This window comes from Chiroxiphia lanceolata, chromosome 4 (genome assembly GCF_009829145.1).
Source record: "Chiroxiphia lanceolata isolate bChiLan1 chromosome 4, bChiLan1.pri, whole genome shotgun sequence".
NCBI classification, from domain to species: Eukaryota; Metazoa; Chordata; class Aves; order Passeriformes; family Pipridae; genus Chiroxiphia; species Chiroxiphia lanceolata.
In genome coordinates this window covers 27,491,693-27,510,061 of record NC_045640.1, presented here as the reverse complement: position 1 = coordinate 27,510,061, position 18,369 = coordinate 27,491,693, and the positions used below count along the sequence as shown (strand labels likewise).

The 18,369-nt window shown below is 37.9% G+C and overlaps 1 protein-coding gene across 3 annotated transcripts in view; it reads right to left on the bottom strand.

The window, feature by feature from the left end:
- Positions 1 to 516: 516 nt before the first annotated feature.
- The window catches only part of SLAIN2 (SLAIN motif family member 2), a 36,585-nt gene continuing 18,732 nt past the window's right edge, over positions 517 to 18,369 (bottom strand). Inside the window, exons 6-9 of one of the 3 annotated variants that reach the window (XM_032685709.1) lie at positions 16,699 to 16,836; positions 11,655 to 11,732; positions 6,599 to 6,908; positions 517 to 3,178 (exon numbers count right to left, since the gene is read on the bottom strand). In XM_032685709.1, coding sequence (XP_032541600.1) covers positions 3,112 to 3,178; positions 6,599 to 6,908; positions 11,655 to 11,732; positions 16,699 to 16,836 — 593 coding nt within the window. In that variant the 3' untranslated portion in view covers positions 517 to 3,111. Of the gene's footprint in view, positions 3,179 to 6,598; positions 6,909 to 11,654; positions 11,733 to 14,840; positions 14,900 to 16,698; positions 16,837 to 18,369 lie in introns of those variants that run through there. The other 2 variants (XM_032685710.1, XM_032685711.1) reach the window with 2 other exon arrangements.

The following is an 18,369-nucleotide window of genomic DNA, read 5'->3' as shown; positions in this document are numbered from 1 at the left end:
CAAAGATGGAGGCATTCATGTAGGAGCTAGAAAAAAGGTGTACTTAGCAATTCCAAGAGGGCTTACTAGGTACATTTTTACATTGCTCAATATTCTGCATGAATTCCAGAGTTTTCAAAATCAAAAGTTTGTTTCATGTGGTGGTCTGAAGTGAGCGTGAATCCTGCAAAAATGGAAGGCAGCTTGTATACTTAGAACTGCACATACAAATCACTCTGGATGGGAATTCAGAATATAGTTTTTCACACCACTCTGAACTGTGCACTGTCCTTCCAAAGCAGAGACACAAGTCCATCTCACTCTGTCAATGAAATCACAGATTTCACCCAAATACAATGTTGTACTCAGTTCATGAATTACAGGGGGCAGAAGTCAATGCTGGTAACCCCTGGAAAAGCGAATACAGTTCTTGAAAAACAACGCAACCAACCAAAACACCAAAAAGCCATAAAATAATATCCTCTAAATTTCTAAAAACTTTTAAAAACGCTTTGTTTAAAATAATGATTCAGGAAGTATTTTGTGGTAAGAATATTTTATATTTTTTTTTACACTTTTAACACTTACAAAAACATTCAAACACAGGAAAAAAATTAAATAACTTTGGGAGCAGAACAAATCCTTCTGCCTACACACATACATCAATTCCAAGCTGTTGGCACAAAAAGTAATCCACATTCATAAAACCCTTACTACTATATCAAACATAAGTTAAGTAAATCATAGGCACTATTTTATCAAATCCATGTTTCCACAATTCTGCAATAAATCTCTAAACACAGAGCCCCATGATTTCCTGATATCAATAAACTGGTAATGCACAAAGGCTTTCTAGTAAACAGACAGTCTGTCTTCTCAGGAAGTCATTTGCTGTATTTCGGGGGGAGCAGCAGAGGAAAAAAATCCCTATAAAACTTAAGCTGAATTTATCCAAGCGATGAATTACTTAACTTAAGGAAACGTACACAATTTGATGCAGCCATGGTAAAACCCCCAATATCGTCATCTAAACTGACTTTCAAAAGTTAAAAGTCAATCAAGTGTTTGATAAAATCCACCAATTAAAATTCACCTTTCTTCAATGAAGACTGCAGCATTGCTTTGTAAAATGCTGAAATATAAAAACTGGGGCTTTAGTGAGAATATGCATATTTGATCTAGTTCTCTCTTCTGCTGAACAGTGACATGAGATACTGACATCCACTGCCTGTACCAGCGGGTGACTCAAGGCTAGATTAGTGGTATTTACTGCTCTGTACTGGTGCAAGGTAGTTTCTGCTGAAATCTGACTGAATTACAGTATATTTGATACTCCGACTTCAAAGTCTTAGCACAGATCTTGGTCTGAGGTGTGAAGTCATCCATCAACCCAAAGTTTGCTTGAGTATTTAGAGCTGCACATTAAGTCTCCACTCCTTTCTATTTGGTTTCTTCCAAGTCAAGTAGTATTGCATGGCTTTTCATCCAGGAATATGTTAATGCTGGCCTAAAATTCAAGTGCTAGAATTTCAGGATTAGTTATCCTCTTAGTGGTGGGAGTCAAAATACAACAGCAGTTCCAAACTCAGATACTAATGGGGTTGAAGGCTACCTACCATCCAATCCAATTTGTAGTGTTTGTCAGTCATTGCACAAAGGATATACCATTCACATTCTCAAACTTAATCAACTGTACACCCAAAATACTGAAAAAGCTTCAAACAAAAATCCCTTCCATTTAACTAGTCCCACCCAATACAACTTTAGTTACAGATGTTTGCATGATGTCTTCCAAAACAGAAAACAATGGTTCAAATGCTAAATATATCAGTTGTTCTGAGCAAAATGTGTTAGAGTAAGTCAGAGCCACCAGAGGAATTTAATAGCTTGTAAACAGACATAGCAGGTTTCATACTCTGTTACCAGTAATGTAAGATACACATATGTAAGGCAAAGTACATATTTCAACACACTTACATGGGCAATATCTTCTGTAAAAATATTTACAATTTAAAATAAACCAATTTAAGAAATGGATGAAAGTAAAAAAATAGGATACAGAAAACTCCCTCATACCATGGAACATCACCTAAATGAATATCATTTGGCATCAAGAGTCAACTCATTTCCTTAAAATTTGTATGTTACAAGTGCATAGTTGTGTTTCCTTCTCCTTAACTATCAGCATTTACAGTTGCTGCGGCTGCAAGCATAGCAGTATGATATTAGAACAAATTAACATTCTCACTTGCTCTTTCCTTTGTAAGGAAACCTGCTATTAAAAAAGTTTTCCCCAAATATCGAGCCTTTTGTTAAAAATGTGGCTACAGTAGTGAAGGCCATCTTTCCTGAGCCAGGAACTTTAAGGTTAGAAAGATTGTACAACTGATATTAAGCCCTTTTGGCAATCAAACATATAAGAGCATGTAAAGCCAATAAATCAACATAGGAAAGATGCAATCTATACTATTGCATTTGTGTGTGTCTGCTACATTCAAACCTTTTAATATGATAAAAGCCATGGCTACAACCCACCGTTCTGCCTAATCCTCCAGAGTAACTGCTGATTCTTCCTGAAGGATATATGTACCACTTGCCCCAACCAGGATCTCATACAATTGTTAAAAGCAACATTTCCCTAGCACTGTAGCAATCTGCAATCAGAACATTAGCTCTGATTAATGTAGCCTTGTTTCAATAGTACATATTCACCAATCTTTCTACTGAGTTAAAGAAGGCTGAAAATGATATTTTGGACAATGTAGGTGGACAGTTATCCTTGCTGTTTTTCAAGATGGGCATTTCTTTGGCATTTGTTCGGTTTTTGCCCAGACATTGGCCACTCTCATAAATGCTCATACTGATACATTTTTAGCAAGCAAGAAAAAAACCCCCAGAACTGATAGCAATTTAATGTAGAAGTGATTGTATGACCACCAAACATCTGATGTTAGATGTTATTAAAGTGCTGCTTTTATAATCTCTGCCAGTTTGTGCTAATTAGAGACAGAGAGGTTTGGAATTTTTACAAATCCCAAGAGTCACATCTGAACAGTTTGTTTAATCAAGCTGTCTTTTAGCCTGGTGAGGAAGCATCCGTGAGCACTGGAACTTTGCATTAAGCTTTGCAGTTCAGTAGCAGCCATCTTTCCAACTCTCATCTTTCACGTTGCCATAGGTTTTGGGAGTGGGTAATGATCTAAAATGAAATGAGATATTTTTCAGTTTCATATATAACTGTTGAAGTCTCCATCTACAATACGTAAGAAATTAAGCATTTTATAAATAATTGAAATACATACTTCATTTATTTAATTCTCTGCAATACAGTTTACTTAAGATAAACTCCAAAGTATTTTCAGTTTCAGATTGTATGTGTTGTATCTTGGCAACTACCATGTCAGAAAAAAAAGCTGAATAAATAGGCAGACAACTTAGTGCTATTATACTCTGTGAAAATGCAAGCTTAATCTGCTGACATCTAAAATAGGCCACTTTTTCAGTGATGTATATAAACAGGGAAATCCTTGTTTAGAATATAACATTTTGCTTTCATCAGAATCTTGACATTCACAGATAGAATCACAGAATCAGCCGGGTTGGAAAAGACCGCCGAGATCATCAAGTCCAACCCTTGATCACCCTTGATCCAACACCACCGTGGTTACTAGACCATGGCACTAAGTGCCACATCCAGTCTCATCTTAAAAACCTCCAGGGACGGAGAATCCACCACTTTCCTGGGCAGCCCATTCCAATGCCTGATTACCCTCTCTGTAAAGAATTTCTTCCTAATATCCAACCTAAACCTCCCCTGGCAGAGTTTAAGACCATGCCCTCTTGTCTTACTGATAGCTGCCTGGGAGAAGAGACCAACTCCCACGTGGCTACAACCTCCTTTCAGGGAGTTGTAGAGAGTGATGAGGTCTCCCCTGAGCCTCCTCTTCTCCAGGCTGAACAGCCCCAGCTCCCTCAGTCTCTCCTCATAGGACGTGTGCTCAAGTCCCTTCCCCAGCCTTGTTGCTATTCTCCAGACCTGCTCCAGCACCTCAATATCCTTCCTGAACTGAGGGGTCCAGAACTGGACACAGTACTCCAGGTGTGGCCTCACCAGTGCTGAGTACAGGGGAAGAATCACTTCCCTGGTCCTGCTGGGCACACTGTTCCTGATCCAGGCCAGGATGCCATTGGCCTTCTTGGCCACCTGGGCACACTGCTGGCTCATGTTCAGCTTCCTGTCAATCCAAACTCCCAGGTTCCTCTCTGTCTGGCTGCTCTCCAGTCACTCTGCCCCCAGCCTGTAGCACTGCAGGGGGTTGTTGTGGCCAAAGTGCAGGACCTGGCACTTGGCCTTGTTGAACCTCATCCTGTTGGAATCAGCCCAACTCTCCAGCCTGTCCAGGTCCCTCTGCAGAGCTCTCCTGCCTTCCAGCTGATCAACACTCCCCCCCAACTTAGTGTCATCTGCAAATTTGCTGATGGTGGACTCAATTCCCTCATCTAAATCACCAATAAAGATATTAAACAGGACTGGGCCCAACACTGATCCCTGGGGGACACCACTAAGTGATCGGCCGCCAACTGGATGCAGCACCCACTCTCTGGGTCTGGCCCTCCAGCCAGTTCCTAACCCAGCACAGAGTGCCCCTGTCCAAGCCATGGGCTGCCAGTTTTTCTAGGAGTCAGGAGAGGGAAAGGGTGTCAAAGGCTTTGCTGAAGTCCAGATAGAACACATCCACAGCCTTCCCCTTATCCGCTAGGTGGGTCACCTGATCATAAAAGGAGATCAGGTTGGTCAGACAGGACCTGACCTTCCTAAACTCGTGCTGGCTGGGTCTGATCCCTTGTCCATCCTGTAGATGCTGTGTGAATGCACTTAGGATGATCTGCTCCATAACCTTGCCAGGCACTGAGGTCAGGCTGATGGGCCTGTAGTTTGCCAGGTCCTCCTTCTGGCCCTTTTTGTGGATGGGCGTGACATTTGCCAACTTCCAATCATCTGGGACCTCCCCAGTGAGCCAGGACTGTTGGTAAATGATGGAGAGCAGCTTGGCAAGCTCTTCCGCCAGCTCCCTCATCACCCTTGGGTGGATCCCATCTGCTCCTATAGACTTGTGAGGATCCAAGTGGCTCAGCAGGTCACTAACTATTTCTTCCTGGATTACAGGGGGGCTATTCAGCTTCTTATCTCTGTCTACAAGCTCCAGAAGCCAGCTGTCCTCAGGACAACCTGTCTTACTGATACTTCATTATTGCATTGTGTACAGATTCTGCATTACGGAATCATAGAATTGTTTAGGTTGAAAAAGACCTTTAAGATCATCAAGTCCAACTGTTAAGCCAGCACTGCCAAGTCCAGCTGTTAACCCAGCACTGCCAAGTCACCAGCAAACCATATCCCCAAGTGCCACATACACATCTTTCAAATACCTCCAGGGATGGTGATTCCACCACTTCCCTGGGCAGTCTGTTCCAATGTCTGACAACCCTTCTAGTGAAGAACTGCTCCTAATATCCAATCTAAACCTCCCCTGGTGCAACCTGGGGCTATTTCCTTAAATAAAAAAAAAAAAAAGGGAAATTTAGAAAAAAAATAGTTTAATAAGTGAAACACTTTTCTATAAGGCAAGTTGTGATTTGGACAACCACACTTCACTACTATGAAGTTCCTGGCAAAACAATCGCTTTTTATTATACAAAGTTCCATACTGCTGAAGCACAGACTCAGACTGCAAAACAGTTGATACTGTGAAAAAAACAGTTGATACTGTGACAGTCACTTGGCATTCCCCTGCCCAGCACTCACTGCAGAACAGAACTCTTCCACTTTGCTGTTCACCACTGTTTTATCTTTTTTACAGTATTGGAGACCAATTGTTTTTCCTTTCTGTTTAAGGAGATTCTTACTATTTCTCATGGATGACTACTTCTTTGTGTCAGCTTCTGCTTGACACCTTCAGTGAAAATTCACAATCACAGTTAATACTCAGTCTCTCTTGCAGCTGTTTTTGAAAAGACACTGACATTTAGCAACTCCTACATCTGGGTGCTAGCACAATTATGTTTAAGTTGAAAATTCTGTTTTGTCCTGTGGGTTAACTGCATTGATTTTTACTTTAAGTTTAGCAAATGCTACGGATGTCTCCTCTGTCCTCGTGCATCTTCCTTCTGGAATTTTCTAGCTGCCCAAGGAGAGAAACTGTTCTCACCATGGTACCACTGCTTGAGTTATGGAGGCAAATAGTTCTGACTTCAGAGTATGTCACTTAGTGACAAAAGTGAATTTTCACTTGCCGGCTATATTTTGATAACTTTTTACCACATGCAGGCAAATTCTTGCTGCCTTCTCAGCCCATACTAAGACTTTATTTACTTAGTTCAATATCTTACATTATTAATTTCACTTACACTCCTTCACCTTCACTCTCCCATTCAAGATCCTTTTTCTCAGTTTGTATTCAAAACTATTTTGGAAACACATGCAAATACTTCACATAGAGGTCTCCATATCTGTTCTGAAGACCTTGAGATCAAAATAACTATTGCAGGAAGGAGCAGCACAAATACATAATGTACAAAATTCATTATGAAAACTTAAGACTGCCTGTCCCAGACTCACCTGCGAACAGGCTGTGCAAGTTTGCTACGAGGCACTGGGATGCCCCCTGTAGAAGGGGCACTGGGTCTGGGCAAACCACTCCTCATCCCTGCTGGTCTGGTAAGAGTAGTACTGTTAATACTGCTGGCAGGGCTTGGCAAGCCTGAGCTCTGGGCTGCAAGAGGCCCTGGTGAAGAACTACTGTGCGTCAGCTGTGTGACTTCTGGAGAGGCAACTGAACCAGGTCCATGGTTACTAAATGCTTTCACTGGTTGTCGCAGAGCCAGGGGAGATGGTGCCGCAGGTGAGCGGAATTTACTTGAAGAAGGTACTGGAAAATAAAATACAGAAATTACTTTCAGCTTAAATTACAGTATAACTGAAATTAAAAACTGGAAATTACTTTATGTGATTATACAAACAATATGGAATGTATAATGGAATACAGCCAATCAAGCAGCAATGAGAAACAGGAATTCAGATTTCTTCTTTGTCATGTGTTTTTGATGTAACTCTAATGCCCCGTTTGCTTACAACAAATATTTATTTATCTGGATTTGTAAGTAATCCTAATAAGGCTATAACCGTTATATCAATCAAATCAAAAGATGCAGAGGAGAAGGTATTGGTTAAGAAGAAATTTAACTGCTTCAGAAACATGTGAACCTAATTTTCATCCTGAAAGAAAATGTTGAAGAATACAGTATTCTAGTGTGAGACAGTCTTTAAATGGATTCAAAATGTACATTAGACTTCAAAGATGAAATTCTGAGTGCAGAGCATCCTGATGTTTGTTTATGCTGTTCTTTTTAACCACTGAATTAGAATTCATCTAAAGATATGGTCACATTCCACATTTTCTGGTAGATGGAGAAAAAAAGTTAGGGTCAGCTGTCCTGGTTTCAGCTGGGATAGAGTTAATGTTCATCCTAATAACTGGTATAGTGCTGTGGGGTTTGGATTAAGGATGACATTAGCCAACCCCAACACCAAAGAGGTTAAGGTGCTACTATGAAACTTAAACCAGACAACTGTAACAATTTATAGCCTTTCTCTTCTTACAAACATTACCTAAATTATCAGTATAACTAATACCTGTTTTCAAATACTTTGTATCTAAATTAGTATGCAAGGTCTTGATATCAAGTAATTTCTCATACTTCACAAGTATGAGAAATATTTTCAAATTATACAGAATACTTAATTAACCTATAATCTTAATAATTGTATGAAATTTCACCAGCTTTTCAAACTGATTAAGGTTGGTCAGAGTCAACATAGGACAATCAAATCAATTATGGAGCTAAAACAAAATCACATTTACATTTATTAGATTTGCATGAACTATTCTTTCCTCAACTAAATAAATGTTTTATACTGAGACCAAACTTGCATCCTCTTTGACAGATGTTGTACATAAAGAAGTTGGTCCTTAACATAGCTTTTATTATCATTTTCAAGATAGATCCACTAAGAACAAGAGGAGTGAGAGAAGAGACAAGTAGTGACAGGAATGTGGCATCCTTAGTGGAGTACAGAGGAAATAGTAATTTTCAAGTTGTATTTTGAAGCCATTTCTTATAGGGGATATCTAGGAAGATTAATATCTGCCTCATTACAGATGTTAACTGGATTTGATTGCTATCCAAAAGGGCCTTTCCACTGACCAAATACAGCACGAAGCTGCTCACGGGAGAAGGTGGCAGAGGGGTCAAAAATACATGACAGTTGCTAAGTAGCAAGGAGAATAAGTAAAAAACCTTACCATAAAAACCTTGGCATCAAGCCAGAGGATGGATTAAGGAAAGCATTAACAACAGAATGACTGGACAAGACTAGCAGCAAAGTGCTCCTAGGACTAAGATAAATTACATATTAGAAGTTTTTAAAACATGACCTTGCCTGTAACATTGGTGCAATCACATCTGCAGAATTTCCAAGTCACTCTGCAGTGTACATATAGGGAGCTTTTATCACTTCTTGTTACAATACTTGCTTGAAACACAAAAGCAGCACCATATTAGTGACTACTAGAAGAGCAATGCCAGTGTATAAAAACTGAGTACAGCTTTGGGCCTCTTACAGGCACATCAGGGAAAAGGTTTTTAGGTACAGAATATAAGCAACAAAAAGCTGTAACTGAAGAAAGCTCGTCACATTCCCAGTGAAAGCAAGCATCCAGTAAATTAGTCCTCTCCATTCTCTCTAGCTTTCTGCTGACCATATTCTAACCATGCTGCCAACTTGAGCTGTCAATTCATAAAACATTTCCTGTCAGCACAGCACTGCAGACATTGCTGAGAACTGTATTCATTCTTGTACACAAAGGCATGAATTGTCTTCCAGAGCAGTCCACATGATGCAGTCTGGCAAACTGCCTAGTAATTCTGTTTTACAGATAAAGAATTTTGTCTTAGAGCAGTTTTGGATATTCATTAAACTCAGTTTGGCCTATTTGTAAGACAGGGTCACAAAGAGTGAGGTACTGCCTCAGTCAAAGACTATTTGATAATTGTGTATCCATGTGCAGTATTGAGCTAATCCATGTTTAATAAAAACATGTAAACATGTTAAGGGTTGTGCTTAATAACTTCACCAAACTCCATCTCCTTAGAAACTAAACTAGAACCAACTACAACTATAACATCTGGTAACCAACAAAAAAAACCAAAAACAAATCAAACAAACAACAAAAAAAAAAACACAAAAAAGAAAAAAAAAAAAAAAGGCACTGTGCAGTCATGACATTTAGATTTCCTACTCTCTCTGGATTCTGTCCCAGATTGTGGGCAGAGAGCACAAGATCTCCATGTGGGAAAGTAGGATGCTCTGAAGCTACAAACTTATGTGACTTGCACTCCAAGGCCAGCTGCTGCACACTGACTTGAAAACAGATTAAACTCTAATTCTTAATTCTAAATCACAATCACCACGATGAGATGATTCAGACTAACATGAAAGAACAGATGAGGTAAAACTATGGGAATCAATAGATTGATCTGTCATCTCAGTACAGGAAAGATGTGGACCTGATGGGAGCAGGTACAGAAAATGGATGAGCACCTCTCCAATGAAGAAAGGCTGAGAGAGTTAGGAGTGTTCAGCTTGGAGAAGAGAAGGTTCTGGGGAGACCTTATTTTGGCCTTTCAGTACTTGAAGGGGACTTACAAGAAAGATGAGGACAGATTTCTTTAGCAGGGCCTGTAGAAATAGGATAAGGGGTAATAAACTAAAACAGTATAGATTTACATATATATAAAGGAAGAAATTATTTTCTGTGGGGGTGCTGAGGCATGGGAACAGGTTGCCCAGAGAGGTGGTGGCTGCCCCATCCTTGGAAGTGTTCCAAGGCCAGGTTGGGTAGAGCTTTGAACAACCTGGTCTAGTTGAAGATGTTCCTGCTCACTGAAGGTGGAGGTGGTTTGATTAGATGACCCAAAGCGTTCTGTGATTCTATGATTTGATTGATACTGGACTGCTGTATAAGCTTTAGCAAATACTGTGAGGTAAGCGTTAAGTTATTTGAATGTATTTTGAATTCTTTTACACAAAGCGGTAAAAAAAAGCCAATGTCTGTGTGTGTGAAAGGTGTCAAGCTAGGTAATAAACAGTATTTTAAGAAAGTAAAATCAATTGTTGCTCAGCTGTTCATTCTTCTGAGACAAAAGTCTTGCTTCATTACTGCTAAATAATTCTATACTCATGAGGATCTCAGATAAAAGAAAGAAAATCAATACATCAAGGACTACAAAACAGCAAATAACTGAAAGGGCAGAAAGCAAATAACTGAAAGGGTCCTCATGTGCAGTAAGGAATGACAGCAGCTCTTAACTGGAATACATAACTGGCAGTGCAGCACGCTCTGTTCCTCATTCTCTACGGTTAATAAATTTTTACAAATAGTTAATTTTCTGTACATTCCCACAGCTTCAGACTAGACCATTGACCTAATGAGTGTTCCAGACATCCAGAAGAAGGCATGGCCAGCCGGAAAGAAAGCAAGACAGCTTTGCAGAGGAATCGAGATGGTGGGCTTATGCCAAAGGAGAACACTGTGAGAACTTTTCTTTATTTGGTATGAAGTATTAGGAAAACTGTAGAGACTTCCTATTAATCCATATGAATCTGTTTCACAGTTGTACTTCATTAAAAGTTTCTGCATGGAATGAAGGTGACTCAAAGAAGTCAGCATTGTTACACTACTGAGAGGAACACGTACATTCTGTCAGTCACCCTCCTGTCTGCACAAATGACTCTTACAGTGCTTAAAGGATTCTAGCATCGAGAGGGCTTATGAATTAGTCTCAAGTGAAATATGATCCTTAAAATGAGATCTTCTAAACTGTAATAGACAACAGACCATGCTTACAACCAAAATCAATTATTTTCTCTTAATTGTGAAACTTAGGCAGTGTCACATAAAAGGTTGCCAGAGTTGATTAAAAATCAGATAAAACTTGTCTAATTGGATTAGAGACTCAGTATATTCCATTTTCTTTTTTTAAAAAAAGGCAAGTTCAGCCATTAGGAAACTGGAATATTATATACAAAAGTCTCTAATTCCTTGAGGAAAAAAAAAGAAATCTAATTACTGTACCTTGGGGTTAACCTTCCAGTTTTGTGAGGAAAAGAGAAAGCAGAAGCACACACAAAACAAGTTGATATTCGGTGCTCATCTTTTCAAGGATAAACTTGTTAACTTTTGGTTTTAGCACAAAGTATGTATATTTTTACCACTTTTGATTTAAAAACTGTATTTTGCAATTAAAAAACTTCCTATCCAAATACAGGTCTAATGAATATGGATTTAGGAGTGTACTTTTCTAATACAGATTTCCTGATTAATGCTAGAAAGTCATAAATCCTTGGATTTTTATCTCAAAATATAATCTCCTATATGATGCAGAGTTTATTTTTAATATTTAGACCAAAAAGTTAACTTACGTATAGCAAGGACCACTTGATTAATCTCGACATGCAACAGCAATTTTATTAATCTAGAACATGTGAGATTTAATGCAGATGAACAATTATCTGAGATTTGATGGAGCTTGATAAGAGGTTGTAAGTTAATTACCTCCTTTTGCAGATGGAGTTTGAAGAAACTGTTTGGTTTTGAAGGCAGCACGAGGCAAATTTTTCTGCCTTTGCAGAGCTGTTGAAAGACAAGAAGTGTTATATTTGTCTAAGAAGATAAGGAAACTAAATTTACTGGAAGTTTCAGAATTGCATCCACGTGTGAAGCATCAAGGAACAGAGTGAGTAAAACACTCAAAAAGCAGTTATGACTCTGGAAGTGATGGGGTTTTGTGAATGGTGCTTGCTCTTAATGACGAAGAGTTACAGAGGAGTGTGTCAGAAATTTTGCAGTGCAAAATGCGCAGATTCAGTAAGAGTAAAGCTTCTTGCAGGGCAAAAAGCCCAGAAATGCAAAAAAAAAAAAATAAATAAAATTAATACACCAAAGGGAGAACAAGCCACCTAGCAAACATGCTACAGCAATATGAGTGCAAGATTAGATACAAAGATGAAAATTAAACTGTCATATTTGACCTAGCAAGACTAAACTTTTCATTTTAATAGTGTTTTCAAAAAATATATTAACACTATACAAAGGCATAAATCTTTGTCTAATGTGATCATCATATAAACAAATTGTGTTTTCCAGTTATGGAGATGTAAGCCAGATGTCTTTTTTCCCCTCTTCAAAAGGGTATGCAAGAGGACTCAAACTTAAAATGAAGACTTAATGCTAAGAATTATCAGCTTCCAGCATGTACACAACATGACGGAAACTATTTTTTATTGCTTCTTTGCTCCTGTGTCCTGCCTTTTCTCTAGTAACATTCAAGGGCTGGTATTGCCTTGAAATGACCTCACTACCTACCAGTTACCAAGAGAGAAGCCAGCGTTCCAAGAGCTGCAGAGTCTTGGCATGGAGAGAATTACCTATTGCCAAAAGGAATGCATTGACTCTGTATTTTCACCGCAGCATATTTAAGGGGGGAAGGAGGAAAGCAGTCAATGAAATAAAGCTTTGCCTTCAGACAGTCTTTGTAACATGATGTGTGAATAAACATCTCTGCTCACCTCAATGTATGGAGTTTTATACTAGCATAAAATTGATTGCACTAGTAAGGCTTATTTCCATAGTGAGAAGGAAGAAAGATGGGGGAACAGCTGTGCATAAAGATCCTGACCCTGAGTAAGGAAGCTCAGTAATCCTATCACCAGTCAGTGAATATCACAATAAAGAAGGTAGGAGAAGAACAATTAGAATCCTAATAACATTAGTTAATCCTTTTCTAAACTTAATAGCATATAATAATTGCCATCACCTTTCCTACTCTTCAGTTAGTGCAAACTTCACAGTATTTTAAGAACTATAAAAGAAGTTCATCATGTGTTTCAACATCGTGCTGAAAATATGACTACGGGGTCTACTCAGTTCAGTCTTAATAACTAACTAAAACTGTCATTTTCAATAAAAAGGAATTGAAGTGTTCATAAACACAGTAAAATGCTGCCTGTGCATATTAAGAATAAAAGCCTTATTCCTTCTACCACCTAGAATCTAATGCAAAACAGCATATGGCAACATGCAATTCTTACTCAACTTCTGGCATAAGGCCTTCCAATGAACTTTTTTTAAGGTATACCCATCAACAGCCAATAAAGGACAGTAAGACCTTTGAAATGAGCACAGTTCCTAGAAATGTACTGAGGCAGACCAGTGGCCAGAGTGTTTCAGTCCTCAAGTATTCCACTATACCATTTTTTATTGAATTAGTGTTTTTGTTTTACCACATAAAATGAAGAACAGCTTCTTCCTTCTTACTTTGAATTTGTTTTGCCCTAATTCACTCAGTTTTAAATATGCTACCACACATGGCAGTTTCTTCCCCCATCACTATTCACACTTCTTGCAAGTCAGAGATGTGGGATGATATGGAAAGAATTTTAAATACATATATATCAAATTCCTTCCTTCTCAATGGAGACTCCATGAAATAGACACTCAATAACTAAACTTAGGCAGTACATTTTGAACAATGCTGAGGAAACATGCAGTTTGAGATAAGCATGTGGATAAGCACACTTATCCACACCATTTGCTGCTCTTGAAGTGCTCTGTATGCTGTGGCAGTACCTGTCACAAATGGTGTGCACTGAAATACAAGTGGTTACTTTTACTTCTGATCAGCCGAATTAGAATAGTTAGTTTTCTCAAAACTTAATCTTCCTCCTTTTGCTCTGAACATGCCAAGCAGTTGGATCTCGGCAAGCAGACTGTCACTTTATTGATAGTTTGAACAACCTACAGCTCTTCAAGAAAGTATTGTATTTATCTCTGCTTAAAGATTTAAAATCCATGTGCTCACAGTGCCACTAAGTACAAAAGCGTCACACAATCCACTAGAAAGCAGGCAGCTCCTACATGGAAGGCATCCTACAAATTCTACAGCTTTGCACAATGTATGTGGTGCAGGACCCAAGTACAGAGACTTCCCATCACTAACACTTCAGACAATTCCTATTCCTTGGGGAGCACGACACAAGTATTACTGTATCTTCCAGGGTTTTAATGTGAAATATTTACTGACTTTCATATAAAAAAGTACTTTCTGCATAATGGCATGGAGAATCAGATGTAAATGAAGATTCTAATTGTTATAACTGTTATTTCATTCACTCAATCTCTTTTCAAGAACAATTTGGTTTGTTCACTGCATTGCACCTAAAACTTTAAATGTCAAATGTTTTCATGTTTTACAGTTGTACTTCTAAACATACTATACATGTCTTCCCTCTTCTGTGTAAGCAAGTGTGTCCAATTTGCCTATATAACCGTAAGAGGAGTTATCTTTTCAGAAACTTACTGGATTCCTAGCTCATTTTTGAATGCCAGCAACCATAGCAAGTTCAGTATTGCAGCCACAGCACATGTGCAAGTAAATTATGAACCGCAAATCCTTGACAAGGAGAAAAGTAGTGACTTCGGGTGGCAAGCCAGCGTCCTTGCAAAGGTAAGCTCATGCAAAACTAGCAGGTGTATGAGGAAGCTTGAAATCCCAAGACCCAGAAATCATTGCCAAGGGAAAACAAAAATTTGCTGCAATTTAACAGTGCTTTGTGCAAAGTGACAAAATACAAAACAAATAAAACAAAAGTATACAATAAAAAGGACACAATTCTGGAAATTTTTATACAATGTACATTTTTGCAGAAAATTTTTTAATCCAGACTAAGCAAAGATACTTACTCATTGACTTCATACACAAACCGTTTTACGATTGTCAATAGCAAGACTCTGACAAACATCTGTAAGAGCAGGGAAACTGTAAAAGCTAGAAATCTGGCCTTTATTAATGATACTTAACTTACATTTAAATGTAAGTTGGTCTAGAGCGGTTCACATTTGGGGAAATATTCCATGAAAGGCAAGCAAATTTGCCTAATAATTTCTGTGATTCTTAATGCATCCACAAGTTGGAAAAAAAAAAAAGAACATATAACCATAGTCACACCACTTTGGCTCCTACAATGAAGTAATTGACTAAATATTGACTATTGAGACTTCTGTTGTCTGATCTATCCATAGAGTTTCACCATGAATATACTTTTCATTCTGGAAATAGCCTTCTAGCTAAGTTGCCCTCTGGGCTCTTCCCTTCCCAATTCACTCTATTTTAAAACACCAAATAAAATCTGTACAGATTTTTACTACAAATAATTTTCCTTCATTTTCTTTCAGGTCGTTTTGATTATTCTTCCTATCACAGAAATAGCACAGCTGGAGAGCTACTGTCCAACTGCTCTGAATACTTTAGAGTTTGATAAGCCTGAGTAACAGGTAACACTCCTGCTTTTGAACTACACACATGCCCTTTCAGTTGGAAATCCCATCTTCTGAATGGTGGAAGAAGGAGGACAAGGTAAAAGGAGGCTGTAGTAATCTATATGAACAATCATAAAGTCACACTAACTTTTTTGACTACAGTAAGTATCATGTACCTGGGACTAACTGTCCACACAACCCTTACATCTGGTCTGAGTCACTACAGAGATAGAAATCATGCAGTATTTGGCATGGTCTGTATTCCATATTCCATATTTAACTGTATTTGGCAGCATCAACACACTGTTTTGAAAGTTTTAAGGAGATCCAACCATGTTTACCAGTATGCCTCCATTGTTTGTTGGGTTAAAAAAACTCTCTACTTTAATTCACAAATATTATTTTACATTTCCCATCAAATATTTAAATTACTGATGAACTTTTATCATAGAACTTTTATAGTTCAAGGCTTTTCACATAATAATATTCATAATGTGTTCTTCCCTTTAAAATGTCACACAAGGTTATTAAATTCAGAAACTTGTTTTAAAAAAAAAAATGGTCAGTAAACATTTAAACAACAGGAACTGGCAATATTGGCATATAAAGAAACACTGAATATTTAAGTTTCATTTGCTTTGGTTTCTTTAAGGTCACTATTTTTAAGAGACTTGTGAGATTAGCAGCATTCTCATATCAGCAGTTCACTTTTGGACAAAATAGCAGACAGTAGTCCAGTAATGGGCCAATTTGTTTCATGGGATATAGGTTCATCCAAACCTTTTCTAGGAAGTAAATGACACTTTAAAAAGTAAATAAAATCAGGAACTGGATATATAATTTCCAGGTGCCAAAAAAAAAAAAAAAAAGGAAAGAAGAAAAGAAACTGCAGACGGGTTAAACTTAAATGAACATTTTCAGATCAGGTTTTAATAGTTGAAAAAAAAAAAAAAAAGCAATAAATATCATACAGGTATTTTTTCAGAGCCTAGTAAAAAAAGTTTCTGAAATGTCCAAATACTGCATTTATACTCTTTATATTACTTCTGTATATATTTTTAGGAAACTATGAATGACACTTTAATAAGAAATCAGACTTTTAATATAATGAGTACCAGATTTTGTGTACCAAAAAAGCAGATTCACACAGGTCTGATTAAAAATCAGGACTAGCATCTCCAGTGTGGCATGCAATGTTTCATTTTGCCATGAAACTGGAAGACAGCCGAGTACCATCACTTAATTCTGAAATTTACATTGAATTGGCACTAAAGGTACTTACTGGCTGAGGCTTGAGGTTGAATGCGAGGTATTCCTCCATTTGGCACTTGAAAGTTTGAGTCACTTCTGCTGTTTTTCACAGACTCAGCTTGGATGTTAGATGTCCTGGACAGGTTTGGAAGACTACGCCTTAGTTTTTCTGTACAAAATAATACAAAGATACCACAACATGTAGTGTGATGCTGGACAAAGGTCAGGTTGTGAATCCGTAGCTGAACCCCAAATCTCACTGATGCAAAATTTTAGCCACATAAAACTAACTGTGATTTAAAAGCATATTTTGTTACATTAATTCTTCTCAGATCTATCACATACAGAATATTTATCCATCTAAAAAAGCAAGAATGTACATTTTTCACCTGTGGTGAAAAAAGTCAAGCATATTGTGTTTTGAAGTTGAAACATAACTGGATTATGATTCTCTGAGTTTTGTTGTACTATTATGAAAACTGGATAGACAAACCTAATTTGCAGTTTTACACAATTTTTTAATTATTTACCTGTTTATAACAGAATGCTTGCCTGGAGAGTAAAAACATAGGTATTTGAGTAAATTTTTGAGACTGCCTAGTCCCACATCAGCCCATTACACAACAAAAATCAGCCACCCACTTGGAAAGAACCTCTTCATATACAGCATTCAAAATAATTGAAGTGTCCAGTTATGCTTCATCTTTCACATATGACTTGACTATCTACTCAGCTAATACTGATTCTTCAAGGGCCTACTAACATTTGTACCATTGCTCACAGAATACAAAAAGATGCCATTAAATATTTCCCAAGTCTAATGACATTCTGTGTTTCTCCAACCCATGCAGAGCTGGGTTGGTGACATACTTTGGACAGACGACTGCAGATGCCTTGACAGGATGAGTGGCCAACCTGATTCTGCAGAGGGATGCAGGGAAGAAGTATGTTAACCATGCACAAGCACTAAAGATGAAAACAAAACTAAATCTTCATCAGCTGAATATTCCTACAAGTGTACTTTCGGCACTTAGCAATTTGCACTCCAGTCAGGTACACTGTTGAACCCTGTCAACCAAATTTCCCTTCAAACATTCTAGCCAAAAAAAAAGAAAAAAAAAAAGAAAACCTGATCAACTTTTTTTGGCTGCTGCTTTATCAACTCTGAACATCCAAGCAACATTCAACTGCACAAAAATCACCGCAAAAGAATTCCTTGGAAGTGTTTCAGAAACACATGATCACACACTCTATTTTGATCCTTCTGGTATGTGGGATACCAGCTTTTGGTACCTTGCCCCTCATGGGATATTTCTGTTGCAGCTCATCTAGCATGCATTAAGACTTTCATAAAATCCCAGAAAAGAATGGGAAAAGAATTCTCAACTAAGTCACAATATAATTGATTGCCTTTTGCGTTGTGGATACCTAAAATTTCCCCAAGCCACTATTACTAATAAGGGGAATTCCTACTATCTATATGTATATCCTTTCTAAATTTAAGATTTTATTTGCCAGATAAAAACTGCGCTTGCTGAAATGGGAATATGCTTGCAAAATTTCAGCCCAGTTAAACGAGTTTCTGCCAGATTGCTACCAGGAAAAAGTACATTCAAGAAAAATCCTATCAGGATTACATTACTTTGTTCTATGCCAATATAGTATAATTACACTGAGTTTACTGCAAGCTTTATTTTTTTAT